Source organism: Schistocerca serialis, chromosome 3, assembly GCF_023864345.2.
Source record: "Schistocerca serialis cubense isolate TAMUIC-IGC-003099 chromosome 3, iqSchSeri2.2, whole genome shotgun sequence".
Taxonomy (NCBI): domain Eukaryota; kingdom Metazoa; phylum Arthropoda; class Insecta; order Orthoptera; family Acrididae; genus Schistocerca; species Schistocerca serialis.
In genome coordinates this window covers 989,980,717-990,001,683 of record NC_064640.1, presented here as the reverse complement: position 1 = coordinate 990,001,683, position 20,967 = coordinate 989,980,717, and the positions used below count along the sequence as shown (strand labels likewise).

Below are 20,967 nucleotides of genomic sequence, written 5' to 3'. Positions count from 1 at the left end.
AATGGAGCTCTCGATAGGGTAAGTAGCAAAAGCCTGTCCCCGTGCAACTGCTTGGACCCTTCTGAAGGAATGGCCACGTATCCTCCCCTAAATGAGCTAATGCACCGTGTGACATCGCTGTTGGCCTAACGGTAGATGATAACTTACTTTCCTCCCTCTTTCGTCGTATACGACTATTTACAGTGGCGAGCGTTTTTAGAATGCCATCGTACATTTTTCATACAATATCTAAACTGAGATCCACTGAGATTCGGAAAGTTATTGTAAGGTTTACGTCAATACATATTTTTCATTCACTATTTCTGCGAACACTGGTCAAACTACCTTGAAAATCTTCGTTTAAAATGGAAACTAAATACATACCTTCGACTACCAGTGATATGTTTCAGGCACAGTTACTATCAATTAATATAGTACTACTGAAATGCAATTCTTTTAGACCTACTGTGACGTGAGACCGAGACTGAAAATTTTTTGGCCGCATAAGAAACAAAAAAAAAAAAAAAAAAAACACAGACGGAAAAAAAATCGAAACACCAAGAAGGAGTTGTGCGACATAAACGAAAGTTGTTAGGCATGTTCTTATAGCGGAAAGATGATGGGTATCTAGATTTCGCGCCAGTATGAGCATGCAAATCACGTTTACTTTAAAGATTCACTTTAACGGTCGTTGTGTGATAACTACCTTTGAGATTGGACGTGGTGATTTTAGTCAAAAATGCCTTTACGGCGACGAAGATGCCATTATCAAGACCTCACTGAGTTTGAACGAGGTCATGTGATAGGACTATGAGAAGCTGAATGTTCCTTTTATGGCATTACAGAAAGACTTGGCGGAAATGTAGGCAGCCGGCCGAAGTGGCCGTGCGGTTAAAGGCGCTGCAGTCTGGAACCGCAAGACCGCTACGGTCGCAGGTTCGAATCCTGCCTCGGACATGGATGTTTGTGATGTCCTTAGGTTAGTTAGGTTTAACTAGTTCTAAGTTCTAGGGGACTAATGACCTCAGCAGTTGAGTCCCATAGTGCTCACAGCCATTTTGGAAATGTAGGCACTGTAAATGATTGCTGACAGCGGTAGTTAAGAGAACGTAGGGTCGCAAGAAGACGAGGTTCCGGATGGCCACATAGCACTACCGAGAGGGCAGAACATCGTGTTCGGCATATGGCTCTGGGGAATCGTACTGACACAACGAACTGTTACTTCACGGACAGTTCCGAGCCAGACGACCTGCAGCGTGCAATCCACTGAACCCAAACCACTAGCATATGCAGCTTCAGTGGTGTCCAGAGAGAGCTCATTGGAGGGCAGGGTGGAGGGCTGCTCTGTTTTCTGACGAAAGGCGGCTCTGCCTCTGTGCCAGTGATGACCGTGTGCTGATTAGAAGGATGCGAGTTGAGCGCCGGCAACCAACCTGTCCGCGTGCTAGACACGAACCTGCTGCTAGAGTTACGGTCCGGGATGCGATTTCGCATGTCAGCAGGAGCAGTCACTTTGATATTCCAGATATTCCACGCACCCTGACTGCAATCTGGGGACTCGATCTGTTGTGCTGCCATTCGTGGACGGTATTAGAGCGGGAGTTTTCCAAAAGGATAACGCTCGTCCACATACCGCAGTTGTAACGCAACATGCTCTACAGAGTGTCGACAAGTTGCTTCGCCCTGCTCGATCGCCCGATTTGTCTCCAGTCGAGCTCATACGGGACACCGTCGGACGACAACTCCAGCATCATCCTCAAACAGGATTTACCGTCCCTGTACTGACCGCCCAGGCCGAACAGGCGCGGAGCTCCATCCCACAAGCTGACATCCGGTACCTGTACCACACAATGCCAGGACGTTTGTATACTTGCATTCAACATTCGGGCGGCTACACCGGTTATTAATGTCCCATCATTTCACATTTACAATGGCTTAAAAAAATTGTTCAAATGGCTCTGAGCACCGTGGGACTTAACATCTGAGGTCATCAGTCCCCTAGAACTTAGAAGTACTTAAACCTAACTAACCTAAGGACGACACACACATCCATGCCCGAGGCAGGATTCGAACCTGCGACCGTAGCGCTCGCGCGGTTCCAAACTGAAGCACCTAGAACCGCTCGGCCACTTCGGCCGGCTACAATGGCTTATCTCACGCTTGCATTAACCTGATATTGGATTGTTAGCATTCAAATGTGTTACCTAGACAAATATATTCCCGAACTTTCGTTATTCGGCATTAATAATTTTTTGATGCTGATAATTTTGTACGTCAGAATAGTTTCGTTTGTTGTTACCTGTTTATTGGTCAAAAGAAGACGAAGTTGCCAGAGGAAGGTGAGCTCACCAATGCAAACTCTTCAGATATTAGGGCTTCCTTGTTCATTAGCTGCTGTAATGAATCACATGAACTACCTGTTGCTCGCTAACTTTGAATACTTCAGAACTTCCTGCCATATTACACATCGTATGCCTAACTGATACTCGAACAGGGAGTGTTGTCTATTGGAGGCAGCGGAGTTATATGAGCACGCCCCACGGCCACAACCTACTACTTTCTAAGCTACACAGTGGCTCTTCTGCATACTCTGTTGGTCTAGCTCTCCTCGGAGAAAAAATATTGGAAATAACAGCTGAAACATAGAATAGGAATCTTTGACTTTTCCAGGAGCCCGTTAACTGAAACCAAAGTCACATACAGTGCATCTGATCGGCGGCCGAAATGAGAACATTATCTTTTCCGGGAAAGGCTTTTAGTATACGAGCGATCCGACTATGGCTCACAGCTAGATTCAAACTTTTAATATTCTATTATCTCTCTCCTATTTCCAAAACTCCATAGACGCTTACGATACTGCAGTGTTTGTGTCGTTAAGAAGAACGATGCAGTGTTCGATCGGACATGCACGTCTGTCCGAACCAGGCAGCGTCTTTCAATTAAAATGTCTTCCTCTGCACGGGAATTACATAACGTGTGCAAGAATACAGGAACGACAACATATGGAATATTGGACCTGCCCGTGAATCTCACGTGTTAAGGGCGATCGCTCGCGTAAAGCTGCAAATCCGGTTTCGAGTCCCAGTCCGGCACAAATTTTCCTTGTCGTCATTCCTTTATACAGCTGATGGTTCATTTCATGTCTCTTTTGGTAATCTTTGCAGGACTAACAGCTCTAGTATTGACAAATAATAAATACTTCAACAATATTATGCGGTGTACCGACACGTGGTGAGAGGGCTTCCTACATTTAGACACATATAATTCATGAAATTATTGCGGTGAGCTTAACTGATAGAGAGAGAGAGAGAGAGAGAGAGAGAGAGAGAGAGAGAGAGAGAGAGAGAGAGGGGGCGACGTTTTTGATGGGAAATGCACACTAGGTTATGATGCCCATACATATGGCGGCTAAAATGTGAGGCGAATTTTCTTCACTAAGTTCGTGGAACCATTATAAAGCAACTGCGAAGCTGATTACAAAGTTCTTGCTAGGTAGACCGCTGACTCGAAACGGTGTGCTGTGGAGAATCTTAAAAATTTGTTGAACAATGCAAATCGCTATGTCTCCGTCTTACGTGGATTCTGTTTTGTTACACCGTACCTATTCATTCGGCTAGCTGGTTTTATGAAGTTAGTGGTAATTAAATCATTGTGCTTTATAAAGACCGCTCATAGGTCATTAAATAATTTGACAAATAGCAAAATAGAGGGTCTGCAGAACGGCTAGAATAACAATATTTCGCTCTGCACGCACCCTTTTTGTGTCCTCTCTCTGTTTCTCTTCCCTGAAGCCAGGGACCATAAAATGAGGTATAGAGATGGTTGGTTACACAGCTGGTGTGACTACAGATGTTTCGAACTGTGTTTTCAGCGTTAGTAGCCATCCTGAAATATTCGTACATATCAGTCAGGTGCATAAGTGCTAAACTACACATGACAAAAAATGGTTCAAATGGCTCTGAGCACTATGGGACTCAACTGCTGAGGTCATTAGTCCCCTAGAACTTAGAACTAGTTAAACCTAACTAACCTAAGGACATCACAAACATCCATGCCCGAGGTAGGATTCGAACCTGCGACCGTAGCGGTCTTGCGGTTCCAGACTACAGCGCCTTTAACCGCACGGCCACTTCGGCCGGTTCTACACACGACACCCAAGACTTCTGTCCCTGTTCGCAACATAAGTTACCACAAACAAATGATCAGAGAGACCTCTCCGGTTCACCTCCCATATGAGGAAATGTTGTCGGTATGCAATTCTGTCCTCCCGGTTTCAAGATTGCTGTTGGAAAATGATTCAAATGGCTCTGAGCACTATGGGACTAAACATCTGAGGTCATCAGTCCCCTAGAACTTAGAACTACTTAAACCTAACTAATCTAAGGACATCACACACATCCATGCCCGAGGCAGGATTAGAACCTGCGACCGCAGCGGTCGTGCGGTTCCAGACTGTAGCGCCTAGAACCGCTCGGCCACTCCGACCGGCTGTTGGAACGTGTCAGATGTCCCACGTAATATGACCACAAACTGATTTAATCAGTAAAAGTGGAACTGTCACACGCATGAGTCAGAAACACTAATAGCTGCCTTCTATCGCTGTGGCAGTTATTTTTCGATGTGTTTCCCGAAGGTATTTCAGGTGAATTCCAGTATAGTTCGGTGAATAGGAACACGAACGATTTCATTTTCGTCCTCATTGATACAAGAGCTTGTTCTCCATATATTTCATGACCTTGATGTCAGCGGGACATTCGTTTTTCCTTCTTTCTTAAACTGTATCTAACTATAGTAGAGATTTGGTGCAATGTATACTAAAAGACAAGCCACAAACAATACGAGTTCCTACTGATAACGTAGTGTCGTTATTGGAAACTTAATACATGTGACATACTATTCCCAAAATTTAGATCACTGTCAACTGTTTACGCAAGCAGCAATTTATTTGTCGCACATTCCGAACGCAGGATTTCAACTTCGGACTAATACGAAATAATAGTACCAAAACTATTATACGTAATTAATAGAATCTTTTTCCGAAAGTGACTGACGGAATGTTGTAAAATAAAACGCCTTCTATGAGTATACAAGACGTCTACAGCCACAAAAATTTTCGTTTACCTATGCACTAAAGTATTTTGTGTCCTTTGACCTCCATCTTCACATAAAGAGCATTTTCAGTAGAGTTCTTTGTTATTATCTCAGAAAATTCCCTGCACCTGAAGACAAGACTACAGAACCCGAAATATAATTGTGCATAGGCAAAGAAACCTGCTTTGTGTTACAACATTTTTAACATTCATTTATCTTCATTCATTACAATCTCGGTTAACGATATAGATAGGGTTAACTAAATTATCAAGTAAGTCATTAATGCAACACCGTTCGCTTCAGTGGTAAGCTAACATATAACGTGCTTGTATGTTTATCTGTTATATCACACGAATATTTGCACAACGGTGTCAAGCGACTCCTTTGACTACGATAATTCGTAACTTCCTACGAGTCTATGCTCACTAACACAATTGACGGATACACAAATCCACGACACGTATATTTATAAACAAATATCACCATAGAAGAAATGATCTGTTGCGCGTATTGCAGGTGCTGACTATCCTTGACAAAGGAGATACTTTTTTAAATCTATTAGTCGCTACGTCGCTGTTAATGAGCGTATTGGACGCAAATAATGAAAGTACTAGCACCTGATCGTGGAAAACCATCCCGAAACGCCTCGTGCCGATTCTGTAGTAATAAACTTGTGGCCGACGCGGAGCATGCGTTGTTCCGCTACGTAGCTGTCAACATCAAGTATTTCTGATACCAGGGCAGATATCAGAAAAGGATTTCTACAAGTAACACTACGCAAAATAGTGCGGACAGTGCTCGTAATATTTTTACCTAACGAGACAATGTAGCAACTGATCGCCTGTCTAATGACATACTTTACGTTCATTGTTACGGAATATATGAGCCTTTACACAAAGTAGTACAGCAACAGTGCAAATAGACGAGTAATGTGCTAAAAACAAAGGCCAAGACTGCCAACATAACTTTGGTGCTGCCCCGTTTGCTGATGTTTACGTGACAAGTCAGGTTAAACTAAAATGTCCCTTTCATGTTCAACACGTTCCCCGTATCATATTGGGAAAAGATACATTGCAGCCTCGACAGGCGTCATATCACAGCGTTCCTCTTTTCGAGGACTTTCGATTGGCGGTACAAAGTGTATAGTTCCATTGAAAAGCAACAGTTCCTTCATTATCTCGATCGATAAAAATAGCTGCTAGCACTGGCTATAAAGTGCCACGCTCTCCTCTTAGCGCACTGTCACTTGCAGAAAACTTTCCTGTCATATCTTCGACGCTTCCAGAAATATTTGAAGTTTGTAGCTTAGACGACTCACACTGTTTGTTGTGTACGATCACTAACCGCCACAAAATCCCGTGCGCTACAAGACTCGAATAAATTCTGGCGGACTCTAGCATTCGACGGCCTTTCCGTTTCGCAACAAATACTATTTTGCAGCTTCCGAAGTTGTGCCGGTATCTGAGCAACGCGAGCACTGGTGGAGCACACGCGGTCTGCGCCGGAGGTGGGCTTGGACTGCGCCAGCCGCTGCCGGCGGCGCGCGGCTCTGCCGCCTCTTCCCCCTCCTCGGGCGCGTCGCTGTGTTTGTGTCGAAACGGACCAATTGGAACGGACCTTGCATCTCGGATCGTTGCCGGGTATTGTTGGCCTACTGGCCGGTGATGATAGATACGCGATCGTGGCGACCGTCATATTGCACGTCGGGATGCTCCTCTCCTTTCACCGTATCCTCGGCGCGCCATCCTTGAAGATGCACCCGCCGCGTCGCCGTAGGAAGGGATGCGGCGGTGCCCCCGCTATAAATACTCGCGCCGGAGGTGGAAGGCGTCAGTCTAGTGTCGGCTCCCACACAAGTAACAACAAACACAATCGGCAGGTAAGTCAGCCGTGCTATACCTGCTACGGCTTCGGTGCTCGCAATTGTTTACACTACAGTTTCAAAAACCGAGTGTTTATCGGCCCAATAAAAGTGTGAAACAACTCAAAACGTACATTTTAAAAATATCTCTTAGGGAATATAGTCCATTCGGAGTCGATTTCTTCGTAAAAGAAATTTTGTCGTTCTTAATTTTGCAGTGTAGGGAACTTTTTCGCGTTAGATTACACCCGAAGTCGACATTTATTTTTACTTTTCTATTTCAAAAACAATTTGATTTCTCATTTATGGATCCTTCCGTTACTTATTGGTAGATAATTCCACATTTAAGGTGGAACACCAGGTACAATTTTTTCTTCTACTGGTTTTTATTTCAAACTAGTTTTCGGCTTATTGAGCCATCTTCAGAAAACGACTGACTAGCATCTGAAAGGGACACTAGTTCTTAGGTAACCGAACGTTATAATCAAAGATACAATCCACTTTTTATTAACTTTAAAATTCCAATTTTCACAGTGGGCAATGTCAAGCACAATAATTAGTTAAACTACACAATTATACTAGTTAAATGGTTACAACGCTAAATTTTGTCAGGTCTTGACAGTGACTAAGAAACTGTTAAACTGAGCACCCTTCATTTATGTTATGCAAGAAACATGCTCTTTAACTTTGATTTCTCTAAAGATTTTTTCTCCTTCAAGACCACCATCGAGCATTAAGCTAACTGAATTTTAAACTTTTGTTTATAGAGGAATATCTCCCAATGACATTGTTTTTCTTCTTGGGCAGGGTGAATTCCATGTTTTGAGTGAAACGGTTAACTATTATCCAAAGCTAATATCACTTTCACAAAACGCAGCAGGACTTCAGCCCTACTTACGGACGTGACTTAAATTCTAACGTGTGACGAACCACCGAGTAGACCTCACAGCTCTGGTTTGTACGCGTGCCTATGCTTTGGAGATTGGTACGGTTTATTTCGTTCGATCAACTGTTCATTCTTCGTGTAATACTAACCTACGCAGTGTCAGCTGTAGCGTGAGTACGTTAATGGTAGACTAGGTAGGAACTTGCTAGTTTACCTGCTGTACAAAATAGGCCAGTAGGCACGCTGAGACTTCTTAGACGGTGTGCTTACTGACCACTTTACACGCCACGAACTCTAGCAACCTACCGTCTATTCCACGTGCAGTGCGTTCTATAAAGATGTCGTCTATTGCTGGCGTTAGAGAATAACGTTGAAAACACAATGCAGACGCATACAAAAAGTTTGAAGTTTTTTTAACTATGAATCAAATGGTACATAGAATAGCCATTGGACAGAAATATCTGGTTAGTTTAGTCCCTATATCTCTTGCTCCGAAATTTTCATTCTCTTCCCAAATCAATAAAATTTACGATAATAGTACTAGTTTCCAAAATGATGGGAACAGCAAAGCGAGAGTTATCTAAACTTCATCCAATGTCAGTTTGCCTGTTACAGCCGTGGTCGTGGCAGTCGTTAGCTCTCCGATATTTCATCTCACTCACACGCGTCTATTCGCGTATAGATGGCTGTTGAGATAATTCACAGTCACGTATTCTATGGAGTCCAGAGTCCAGGTGCTTTAGAGTTAGAGCCAGTTTTGGAAAATGGAAGTTATGGGAGTTAGCATCCAGCACTGTGCAGTACGGTACTTTACTGCTTGATCTTTCTCTTTCTCTCTCTCTCTCTCTCTCTCTCTCTCTCTCTCCCTTTATTTTTTTTTTTCACGACTGCTGCTCAAGACTGTCCTATACACTCTCACTGAAGCACATAATACTGAAATGGACTGACCTGGTCCACAGCGTCATGTGCACGTGCTACAGTTTGTTCCAGAGCTGAATGAACAGTGTGATGTATTTTAAAAATTACATCTCTAACGAAACTGCCTGTTTCGCTCTGTACAACTTACTTACGTAAACACGTCCCATATATGTGGTTTTTTTATTTCGCAGGTGTTGATCCACTGGACAAGACGCGCCAGCGCCATGATGCGGTTGGTGCTTTTTCTAGGTAAGCGCGTCAAAATCAGCCCATTTTTAGAAATCAACAGTAGCTACTGACGCTCCATTTATATGTCAACGAGATGATACAAGTACTCCTCTAATGTATTCCCTTTGAGTACATTTATGCTATTTTTAATTCCTGGCAGCTTTGTCAAACTGTGCATTAGACGGTCTTTAAAAAAAATTAAGTTTGATTTCAGCTGGATGAGGAGCATGTAATTCACATACCAATGAGTACAGACCCCATAATAGATAAATACCTATACATAAGCAATATGTTGAAAAAATGGTTCAAATGGCTCTGAGCACTATGGGACTCAACTGCTGAGGTCATTAGTCCCATAGAACTTAGAACTAGTTAAACCTAACTAACCTAAGGACATCACAAACATCCATGCCCGAGGCAGGATTCGAACCTGCGACCGTAGCGGTCTTGCGGTTCCAGACTGCAGCGCCTTTAACCGCACGGCCACTTCAGCCGGCAAGCAATATGTCATAGAGTAGAATAGTAATAGTAGTAGTAGTAGTACCACAAGTAAATATTGCTATGGAAATGCAGATCATCTGAATGTTCATTAAACTGCAGCTATTAAAGACTTAAGTTTCACGAGTGGGTATAACAGTTAGAAGTCGAGCAATTTATTTTAGATGTAAGCCTTCCTTCCCCTTTAGAAGCCGACAGTATTTCGATAGTTTTGTGTAAGTCATCCCTTCCCTTAATAAACCTACAATTTACATGTAATAGTACGGTGATTTTTGAGCAACTTCCGAGAAGTCCATGTACATGTATCACAAATGTAAGACTCTTTCCAACATGGCTGGAAAAGTAAAAATGAAACTTACGAAAGAGGGAAAGTCGGTACATTTATTCAGGAATCACGAAGATTTTAGGTTTCACTAGAAATCAGTTAACTGTGCACTCCAGAAAAGCAAGCGATTACCTGGAGAGCAGATACGCCATAAATCATTACATACCGCGCTCTGTTAATGCCCGTTTGCTTACTAAGTAGCTGTTCTCTCTTGCATTTATTGCGAGAAACGTCGGCAGCGCCTTTAGCTGCCTAGACAAGATCTTCTCTCAAGGGATGGCGCAACTCCAAGATGCCGGAAAGAAGGGCCCTGCTTTAATTCCTTGTCGCACTCTCATTGCTTTACTTTCTCACGATGATTCTGCACTAGTACCCGACTCTCTCACCAAACTTTGAGGAAACACTAGCTCTAATAATCTCATTATTCAGGTAAACATGGACAACATAACACATATTAAAGTTACCGGGGCTAAATGTTAGAAGAGGAGTAAAATTTGCACATACTTTCTCTTCCGCAATTGACGGACGGTATAATCGTCCCAAAACAGCAGATTGCAGGTTTGTTTCAGGTGAACACGCACGTTTCTGTGAAGGTCGTGCGTGAGTGCCTTGGTAGTTGCATCACATGAGACGTAATTACGAGGTACAGAGGTGGCGGTGGAGGTCAACAGCGTTAATTTGCCGGTCATCAGCGTAAATCTCACGACAAAAGTTTGAGATACAAAAAGAAAATAGAAGATAAACAGCTATTCGTAGTCTATGAGTAAACACTGAAAGTCAGAGATAAAATGACAGAAACTTTTTGAGAATCGTTGTCTGTCTTGATCGATAAACTTAGCATGATCTATGAAAGACAAGCAGCAGCTAGAACCACTCACACCGGAAGAGAACAAAGCTACTCCGGCGAAACGTGCAGCATATCTTGGAGATAGGACGTCCCATCGTATCATTTCAAATGTTGTTGTTGGGAAAATATCATGATAATTCGTACCAGCTAACAGGATACCACTTTCATTTTGCGGTGCTTGTATCAGTGAATCTGTCTACCAAAGACTAAGCGTAATCAGGAGGGTCGTTGTGTTAGCTCCATCAGAGGGGCGAATTACAAGCTACAGCGCCTGCCAATTCCCACGCTAATCAGGTGTTTGCAGCGGTGCGTAATAGGGACAGCATCTCGAGGCGGAAAGACCTGCTGAGAAAGGTGAGGGTAAGGGAAGCGCATGCAAATCGCGATAGGCTTGTTGCTCTCAGAGCGTGTGAAGCGCGACCAAAGACGCGGAAACTAGGCGCTTGCGGTTTCGAAAACGCGTGTTTCAAATCGCCTTCTGCTAGCAGCTCAGCGTCTCGCTCCCAGCTGTATCGCCGGGTGCTAATGATGACGTAATTTCACGCCAGACAAGCGGCCTTACAAGTGATTATGTAGATTAGATATTCTGTGGACAGCGTTACTTTAACAACTGCCACAAGGAAGGTGAAATATCAAAGATTTCTTATAATCATCTGCGCTCAGGAAGATTTCATTCACATGCGTATTTTATCAGTGTCGAACGAGTTGAGATGCAGGAAGGGATATTCTGGAGGATCTGCATTCGGTATCTGACCTATCAACCTTTTTTTTTTTTTCATTTTCCTTTCTACTCACCTGGTTCACTTCATTAATCTGAGGGCAAAATCTAGCACAGATTCACAAATTACAGGCGATGCCATCTCTGGATTGATTTCTCAAGCAGATAATCCTGTTGAGTGCCTCGTAGACGTAAGCAAAAGCGAAGTAGTTGCGAGCAAAGATGGACCTAGGACTCGATCCTGTGTTAAACGAAGCTCGTAATGTTTTATAGAATTTCTTGCCATTTCCGAGATAGTACTGTATTCTGCGAAAGATAGGTGATAAATTTGGAAATTGGAATGTATGTAAATATAAAGACTTTTAGTGAAGTGTTGCACCTGGTTGTAAGTATACCATTGTCACAGAGAGGCTGAACACTACTGAAACATTCGAGGACTGATTGGAAAGTTTTAAGAATGGGCTCGTAATTGTACAATGGTGGTACCTACACGCTACTCTGATGCATCTCTTTCATAATAGACCCCTTCTGACTGAACACATTGACTGCAACGGTGTTTCCACTTTTGGAAAAATTCCTGGAAATTTTTTCCTGAAGGGTGTTAAGGACGCTCCCTGTATTTACCCGGATGTCTTCAATCGAGTAAAATCACTTCCCTTTCAATTAAAATTTCAGTTTGGGAAACAGGTAGAAGTCCGCAGGGGCCAAATCAGGGGAATATGGCGGTTGTGGAAACACAGGAATTTTGAATTTGGTCAAAAATTCAGCGATGGAGAAGGCACGATGAGACGGAGCATTGTCGTGGTGTAGCACCCAACTCCTGTCTTCTGCACCTTTTTGCGCAAACGCTCAAGGACACATTTGTAGTATTCCTGCGTTATTGTCTCTCATATTGGGGTAAATTCATGATGCACAATACCGGTGGATACGAAAAAAATCACCAACATTGTCTTCCCCTTCGACCGACTTGCCTTGCTTTTTTCGGTCATGTTGAACCTGGAGTCTTCCACTGGGAAGACTGCACTTTGGTTTCAGGATCATATCCATATTATCACGATTCGTCACCTATAATTACCCTATTTAACAAATCTGAGTCATTTTTAGTCCGATTAATCAGTTCTTGGCGCTCTTCAAGTCGGTATTGTCTCTGATCACTTGACAACACTTCTGGAATGAATTTAGCGGACACTCGACGCATGTTCAGATCTCCAGTTGAAATTGACTGAACTGCATAGAAACTTAAATTAATTCATCAGCCATCTCCCTAATTGTAAGTCTACGATCAGAGCGCACTAAGTCACGAACTTTCACAACATTTTCATTTGTTTTGGATGTGGAAGGACGGCCGGACCGTGGTTCATCTTCAAATGATTCACGGTCATTTTTAAATCTCTTGAACCGGACAAAAACACTTGACTGGCTCACACAATTATCTCCAAAAGCTGTGTTTAAAAGTTCGTAAGTCTCAGAAGCTGATTTCCCGGTTTTAAAACAAAATTTCACACAAGCTCGTTGCTCCGTTTTTACGTCCATTTTCACGCAGACAGAATCCGCCAACAAGCCCTAATAGACCCGCACTCAACCAGCTGCCATAACGAACTGAATAAAGGAATCGCAGCTTCCTGTAAGAGGAAGTTCAAGGACAAGGAAATGACTCACTCCCCACCCTCCGTGTACCTGCTTGCCAAACCAGTGAGAGGTAGCGTATCCATGCTTAAAACTTTCCAATCACGCCTCGTATAACGAAAGTTGTGGTATCGATGGAACAGTCTTCACAACTTACCAGTTTAGACGGATTTTCAGAAAGTATAAAGGATTGCTTACAGAAATTTCTGAGCACAGGAACATTCCAAAATATAATTTCTTGTTACGCTGAACAAACAGAAATGGAAGTATTAAGTTTAGATCGCGCAATGTATAACATACAAGGGACTTTCGGCGACGGCAAAGCGGTTAGAAACCAGCCACTAATTCGGTTTTTACAAAGGCTGTGAAGCTACCAAAAAACTGCTTTGTAAGGAATTCCTCATTGACAGCAAGGTCATTAAGGACAGAGTACTAGCTCTATTAAATGGGATAAGAAAAGAAATTGGTCGTAGGCCAATTATTAATTATTTAGACACAGTGTAGACATGAAACTTCTTATCAAATTAAAACTGTGTGCTTCCTTTCTCCTAGGAGCCCTAGTCCCGCAAGATTAGCGGGAGTACATCTGTGAAGTTTAGAAGATAGGAGATGAGGTACTGGCAGAAATAGAGGTGTCAGGACCGGTCGTGTGTCGTACTCGAGTTGCACAGTTAGTAGGGCACTTGCCCGAGAAAGACAAAGGTCCCAGATTCGACTCACAGTCGGGCATACACTTTTAAGTTGCTAGGAAGCAACGTATCTGGGCATGCTCCGCTGCAGAATGAACATTCATTCTGAAAACAGCGCGGACACCCTAATCCACGACTGCCGAATACGGATTTGAACCGCATTCATCTCATACACAGTCGAGTGTCTCAAAGAGGGCGTCACCTTTCTCCTTTTCCCTTATTCGTGTATAATCGTTTAGAAAGATACCTGCAAATGTTATAGCTTGATTGAATATGTAGTGACTCAAGAATTATATTGTACGTCATATCTTGCAAATACCGTAACTCGAGTCACTGTAATGCTATGTGGAGTATACTTCATCACGACATCTATTCAGCATAACCGTTCTTTACTCTTCGTTATTGCTACTTTTAAGTGACATACGTAAGACTCGCTAACATATGCACTTAGTAAAATTTTTGTTACTGATTCCATTATTCAAGCAAATGTTGTAGATTGTAATTCGTCACGGCGAACACCAGATTGCAATGCTGTCACCTCCATTCTTAGTTGGCTTGAAAGAATACAAAGTTTACTAATTTTTCATTTTCCCACTCGAATCCCGTAGCAAGATACTACCTGTAATAGTTATCTTTGTCCTTCTTGCGTCATTTTTCTAACACCATTCGTAAAACATAAAATTGTTCTCCGAGGGTGTTTTTGCTTTTAAGCAATAGGTGTCTCATTATTGTTATTCTTCTCAAAAGATATAGCGACATACCATGATCAGTATGAAATGCGCATAGTATGACATTATGTTTCACAAAACGTGATGTACCCACGATGATTGTAATAATTGCCGTCTGTCGACTAGAAGAATGGAGCTTCCAATTCATAACTAACTTACTAACTTAAAATCTATATTAGCAAGATTTAATTATTTTTGTTTTTAAATATTGTTTTCCATTTAAACGATCTTTCGCGGTAAGGCAGCTAGACTCTTCAAGAATCTTTAGCGTCATAGACAATGAAATTCATTTGAAAATGAAGTCTGTATTGGAAGATTAAAAGGAATTGTCCCTTATTCCACTCCCTGTGTGATACTCTATTCCTGCTTTTCAGTCCAATACCAAATACAGTTGAACGAAATGTAGCATTGCTATTATGTTTACAAGTACTTAGATTTACTATAGAATTCCACACTCATAGGGATCTGAAGATGAATTAGTTAGGGTGATAATTAGGATATTATCACCTTAGTAGTTTACCATGGAAAGTATCTACTAATGTCAGCTGCATCCAATACATATTGCCAACGATGGACAGGTAGTTCAATATTCACAACACATTATAACATAGTGAAAGTAGTAATAATCTCAAACTACAGGTTTCCCAAAAGAAGGTAATGCAATATTTCAGACCCTAGTCATCCAAGAACTGATTTCTTATTGTTTCAACTTCCCAATCATTAGGGATCTTTCTTTTCATATTATTAAGTTTTCTTAATGTTTTAGTTAGACTTTTAACTATTATGTAACTGTTTTATTATTTAACAACGGTGTTGATGTTTGTCTATACTTTTAACAATATTCCTTCTCCTCTATTTCAGTCCTCTTCAGCATATGTGAAATCACTCAGGTATGTGTCACAATCCTTTGGTCAATTTAGATGTAACTGAATTAACTGATGAAGAACAGAGCAAAATTATTTATTTTATGCTTTGGTGATTACAGGCTGAGGAAGGCTACAAGTATGAAAAACCAACGAAGCCTTTCATCACTGGAACACCAGGTCTAAGACCAGGAACAGCAGGCCCAGGAGGATTTGCACCTGGAGTGGGAGCTGGGCCAGCTGCAAAACCCGGTTTTCCTGGACCCAGTGGCTACCCTTCTAGTGGTCCTGGAGGAACACCTGCAGGATTTCCATCTGGCAGTCAACCAGGAAGACCTGGAGCAGGCGGACCATCTGGATATCCATCTGGGGGACCAAGTGCCGGCAGACCAGGTGGCACCCTTCCTGGAAGACCTGGGACAACAGGAGGACCAGGTCGTCCAATTATTCAAGGAGATGTTGGAGGCACTGGATATCCATCAGGAGGGCCTGGCAGTTTCGGACCAAGTGGTCCATTTGGACCTGGTGCTGGACGACCTGGAATATTGGGGCAGCCTAATGGTCCAGGCACTCCTGGAGCTCAAGGCAGTGTTGGTTACCCCTCTGGAAGACCTGGTACAGGAAGACCAGGTGGTCCAGGTACAATAGGAGGTGGAGGTTATCCTACAGGTGGGCCTGGAGTATTCCGTCCTAGTGATTCATTTGGTACAGGCATTGGAAGACCTGGAGTTTCAGGAAGACCAGGAGGACCAGGTGCTGCCGGATATCCTTCTGGAGGTCCTGGAGGACTTGGGCCTGGTGGTCCCTTTAGTCCTGGTGCTGGTGGAAGGCCTGGAGGTGCTGGAGGTCTAGGACAGCTAGGTGGCACTGGAATAACAGGAAGGCCAGGTGCTCCATTCACTCCAGGTGGTCCTGGTGGTCCAGGAGGACCTGGGGTTCCTGGAGCCCCTGGTGGCCAAGGGTATCCATCAGGAGGACCTGGAGGATTTGGTCCTAGTGGTCCTTTTGGACCTGGTGCTGATAGGCCAGGAGGAGTTGGAGGCCCAGGGGGATCTGCTGGTCCTGGGTATCCATCAGGTGGGCCTGGAGGCTTTGGTCCTAGTGGTCCATTTGGGCCCAGTGCTGGTCGTCCAGGAGGTCAAGGTGGAGCTGGAATAACAGGAAGACCAGGTGCTCCAGGAACACCTGGTGGTCCTGGTGGTCCTGGAGGACCTGGAGGTCCAGGAGGACCTGCTGGTCCTGGATATCCCTCTGGTGGGCCTGGAGGATTTAGCCCTAGTGGTCCATTAGGACCTGGTGCAGGTCGGCCAGGAGGACCTGGACGTCCAGGAGGAGCTGTTGGTCCTGGATATCCATCTGGTGGGCCTGGGGGATTTGGTCCTAGTGGTACACTTGCTCCTGGTAGACCAGGGGCAGTAGGAGGTCCGGGAGGGCAAGGTTATCCATCAGGAGGACCGGGTGGGTTTGGTCCTAGTGGTCCATTTGGACCAGGTGCTGGTCGCCCAGGAGGCCCTGGTAGACCAGGAATAGCAGGAAGACCAGGCACTCCAGGTACACCAGGTGGTCCTGGTGGTCCAGGAGGTCCAGGTGGTGCAGGGGGACCAGCTGGTCCCGGATACCCCTCAGGTGGTCCTGGAGGATTTGGTCCTAGTGGCCAACTTGGTCCTGGTGCTGGCAGACCAGGAGGTCAAGGTGGTCCAGGAGGGGCAGGTGGATACCCATCAGGTGGTCCTGGAGGATTTGGTCCTAGTGGTCCCTTTGGCCCTGGTAAGCCAGGGGCTCCAGGAGGGCCAGGAGGTCCAGGAGGGCCAGGTTATCCATCAGGAGGACCTGGTGGATTTGGTCCTAGTGGTCCATTTGGACCTGGTGGTGGTCGGCCAGGAACACAAGGTCAGCCAGGAATCCCAGGCAGGCCAGGTACACCTGGGGCACCAGGTGGTCCAGGAGGACCTGGAGGTCCTGGTGGTCTAGGTGGACCAACTGGTCCTGGATATCCTTCAGGTGGACCTGGAGGATTCGGTCCTAGTGGACCTTTTGGTCCTGGTGCTGGAAGACCAGGTGGTTTTGGAAGACCTGGTGGTCCAGGAGGGCCAGGTGGCCCAGGATACCCATCAGGTGGGCCAGGAGGGTTTGGTCCCAGTGGTCCATTTGGACCTTCTGCTGGTCGGCCAGGAACACCTGGTCAGCCAGGAATCCCAGGCAGGCCAGGTACACCTGGGGCACCAGGTTTTCCAGGAGGACCTGGAGGTCCTGGTGGTCTAGGAGGACCAACTGGTCCTGGATATCCTTCAGGTGGACCTCCAGGATTCGGTCCTAGTGGTCCCTTCAGCCCCGGTAGGCCAGGGGCTCCAGGAGGGCCAGGAGGTCCAGGAGGTCCTGGAGGGCCAGGTTATCCATCAGGAGGACCTGGTGGATTTGGTCCTAGTGGTCCATTTGGACCTGGTGGTGGTCGGCCAGGAACACAGGGTCAGCCAGGAATCCCAGGCAGGCCAGGTACACCTGGGGCACCAGGTGGTCCAGGAGGACCTGGAGGTCCTGGTGGTCTAGGTGGACCAACTGGTCCTGGATATCCTTCAGGTGGACCTGGAGGATTTGGTCCTAGTGGACCTTTTGGTCCTGGTGCTGGAAGACCAGGTGGTTTTGGAAGACCTGGTGGTCCAGGAGGGCCAGGTGGCCCAGGATACCCATCAGGTGGGCCAGGAGGGTTTGGTCCCAGTGGTCCATTTGGACCTTCTGCTGGTCGGCCAGGAACACCTGGTCAGCCAGGATTCCCAGGCAGGCCAGGTACATCTGGTGCATCAGGTGGTCCAGGAGGACCTGGAGGCCCTGGTGGTCCAGGAGGTCCAACCAGTCCTGGATACCCAACAGGTGGACCTGGAGGATTTGGTCCTAGTGGTCCATTTGGACCTGGTGGTGGACGCCCAGGTACTCCAGGTGGTCCAGGAGGTCCAGGAGGCCCAGGAGGTCCTGGTGGTCCAGGAGGGCCATTTGGTCCTGGATATCCATCTGGAGGTCCTGGTGGATTTGGCCCTACTGGCCCATTTGGCCCAGGAGGTCCTGGTATACCAGGTAGACCTAGCCGTCCTGGTACACCAGGTGGTCCTGGAGGTCCAGGTGGTCCTGGAGCTCCTGGAAGGCCTGGTGGTCCTGGATATCCATCAGGTGGGCCTGGAGGATTTGGGCCAAGTGGCCCTTTCGGTCCAGGTGCTGGTCAGCCTGGTCGCCCTGGTGGACCAGGGGGTCCAGGAGGCCCTGGAGGCCCAGGTAGGCCAGGAACAGGGTACCCTTCAGGCACACCTGGAGGATTTGGTCCTAGTGGTCCATTTGGCCCTGGTGCTGGTCGGCCAGGAGGCCCAAGTCGGCCTGGTGGTCCAGGGGCTCCAGGTTCTCCAGGTGGACCTGGGGGACCAAGTGGTCCAGGAGGACCTTCTGGTCCCAGTGGCCCATTTGGTCCTGGTGCTGGTAGACCTGGAGGACAAGGGGGCCCTGGTGTACCTGGACAACCAGGTGGTGGATTTAAGCCAAGTGGTCCATATGGCCCTGGTTATCCTGGAGGTCCTTCAGGTGGTGTTGGTCGACCTGGCCGTCCTGGTGGTGTGTTAGGTGATGCTACTGGTCCTGGAGGGCCAGGTGGTCCTTCTGGTCCCACAGGCTATCCTTCTGGTGGCATTGGAGGCAGGCCGGGTGGAGTTGGTCCTGGTGGTCCTTTTGGTCCGACTGGCCCTACTGGACCTACTGGTCCTACTGGACCTACTGGTCCTACTGGGCCTACAGGTCCTGGAGGACCAACTGGTGGTGTTGGTGGTGTTGGTGGAATCGGTGGAACTGGCCCAACTGGACCTCCAGGGCCGAGTGGACCATATCCTAGTGGGCCTGCTGGCCCCAATGGTCCATATCCAGAAGGATCACCTGGTCCTGATGGTCCTTTCCCAACAGGTTCACCTGGTCCTGGGCCATACGATGAAGGAGATTATTCTGCTATTCCTGGAGAACCAGGAGTAGATTATCCCATATATTCTGAAGTACCTGCTACTTCATTTAGTTGCAGTCAGCAGAAATTCCCTGGATACTATGCTGATGTGGAGACACAGTGTCAGGCATTCCATATTTGTGCTAACAATCGCACATATGATTTCCTGTGCCCTAATGGTACAGTGTTCCATCAGGAATATTTCGTTTGTGTTTGGTGGAATCAGTTTGACTGTAGCAGAGCTCCAGGGTTGTATAATCTGAATGAATTTATTTATGACTATACAATATTTGGAAGCCCTGGTGCAGAACTACTCAAACCTTCTGGTCCTGGAGGATTCCCAGGTGGAACAGGTACTGGAGCTACTCAAGGCCGTCCATTTAGTCCCAGCAGTGGTGTAACTCGTCCAGCTGGACCCACTGGGCCCTTTCGTCCTGGAACACCTGGTAGTATAGGAACTGGAATAGTAAAGCCTGGTGGAACATTTCCATCTGTAACCCCTGGAGTAACTGGTGGAAGTGGTGGTCCTGTCGCTGGATATCCACGTCCCGGTGGGCCAGGTGGAGTTGGTGGCATTCTTGGTGATGGAATAACTGGACCTTCTTCTGGTGGAGTACCACCATCAGGATTTCCTGGTAGTCAGATAGGACCAACACGCCCCTCAGGTCCCAGCACAGGCCTACCTGGTGGTACTGGTGGAGTAGGGCAAATTGGTCGACCAACAGGCGGCTACCCAAGGCCAGGTACAGGCAGACCGGGACTGGCTGATACTGGAACACAACCAGCCTACCCAGACAGACAGTATTTGCCTCCTAGGAACTCTTAAATGATTACTATGCTGAGTTTTGGACTTGCTTATGACCTACAAGCACAGTAGCAGATGAGAGCTCATTGAATCCATCATTTGTTTTCCAATAACACTGAATGTAATGAGGTTGTATGTAAGTGGAAACTACCAAGATGGTGACAGTTTCATGGAGTGCTCCTCTTTTTTGTGAGGGACGATTTGTATTAGTATCGTACTCGTAATCGTACTCTACTTTTCTTTGAAGTGACAATGGGCCCTCGCTGCTGTGTGCTGTTGAGGTTTAATGTTTATTTAAATAGTATCTGTGTGAATGTATAAATTATTGTATCGTGTCATGAAATTTGAAAGCATTGGACCCTAAACAACATTTATATCAGATTTCATTGTTTTTCATTTACATGAATGTCTTTAAAAAATTATTTTGTGTCATTGAAATTGTGAGTTTCTACCACAATGTGTCTCCCTTATATAGGGAATTATGTTGCCATATCATGTGTGTAATAAATGTTGTTTGCCTACTTTCTCAGAAACTTTATTTTTATTTTTCATTAAACGCCACGTTTTCCTCTAAATAATCGACAAAATAACGATAACAGAAAAGTGGTCAGTATTTTATGTCGTCATACTACTGTAGTTTTCAAGCTTTCCTACAAGTGCAAAAATTCCAATACTACAATACCCTTTATTCATTTCACTGTATATGTAAACAGCATTATGGGCTTAGTGCAACATATTGTCATTCATAATATGTTGATTTCGCATTCAGTGCGAAATAGCTTGACACACGAAAATAATTTTACCTATTGGAGTAAACTAACTGCTTATTCGTTGTTTTGGAAATGTATTTAATCTAGTCAGTTTGTAAGTTGTTCAGGTTTTCTTTCTTCTTTTCTTTATGATCAAAGTAAGAGATACACATTGTCCGAAAGAAA

General features: G+C 45.4%; 1 protein-coding gene across 1 annotated transcript; it reads left to right on the top strand.

Annotated features, from left to right (window-relative positions):
• The first annotated feature begins 6,823 nt into the window (after positions 1-6,823).
• LOC126471353 (collagen alpha-1(I) chain-like) lies at positions 6,824-20,545 on the top strand. Its single transcript, XM_050099474.1, has 4 exons — positions 6,824-6,949; positions 8,927-8,984; positions 15,256-15,284; positions 15,380-20,545. The coding sequence occupies exons 1-4, from the start codon at positions 6,824-6,826 to the stop codon at positions 20,051-20,053; spliced, it is 4,887 nt and encodes a 1,628-aa protein (XP_049955431.1). The 3' UTR covers positions 20,054-20,545.
• Positions 20,546-20,967: the final 422 nt, after the last annotated feature.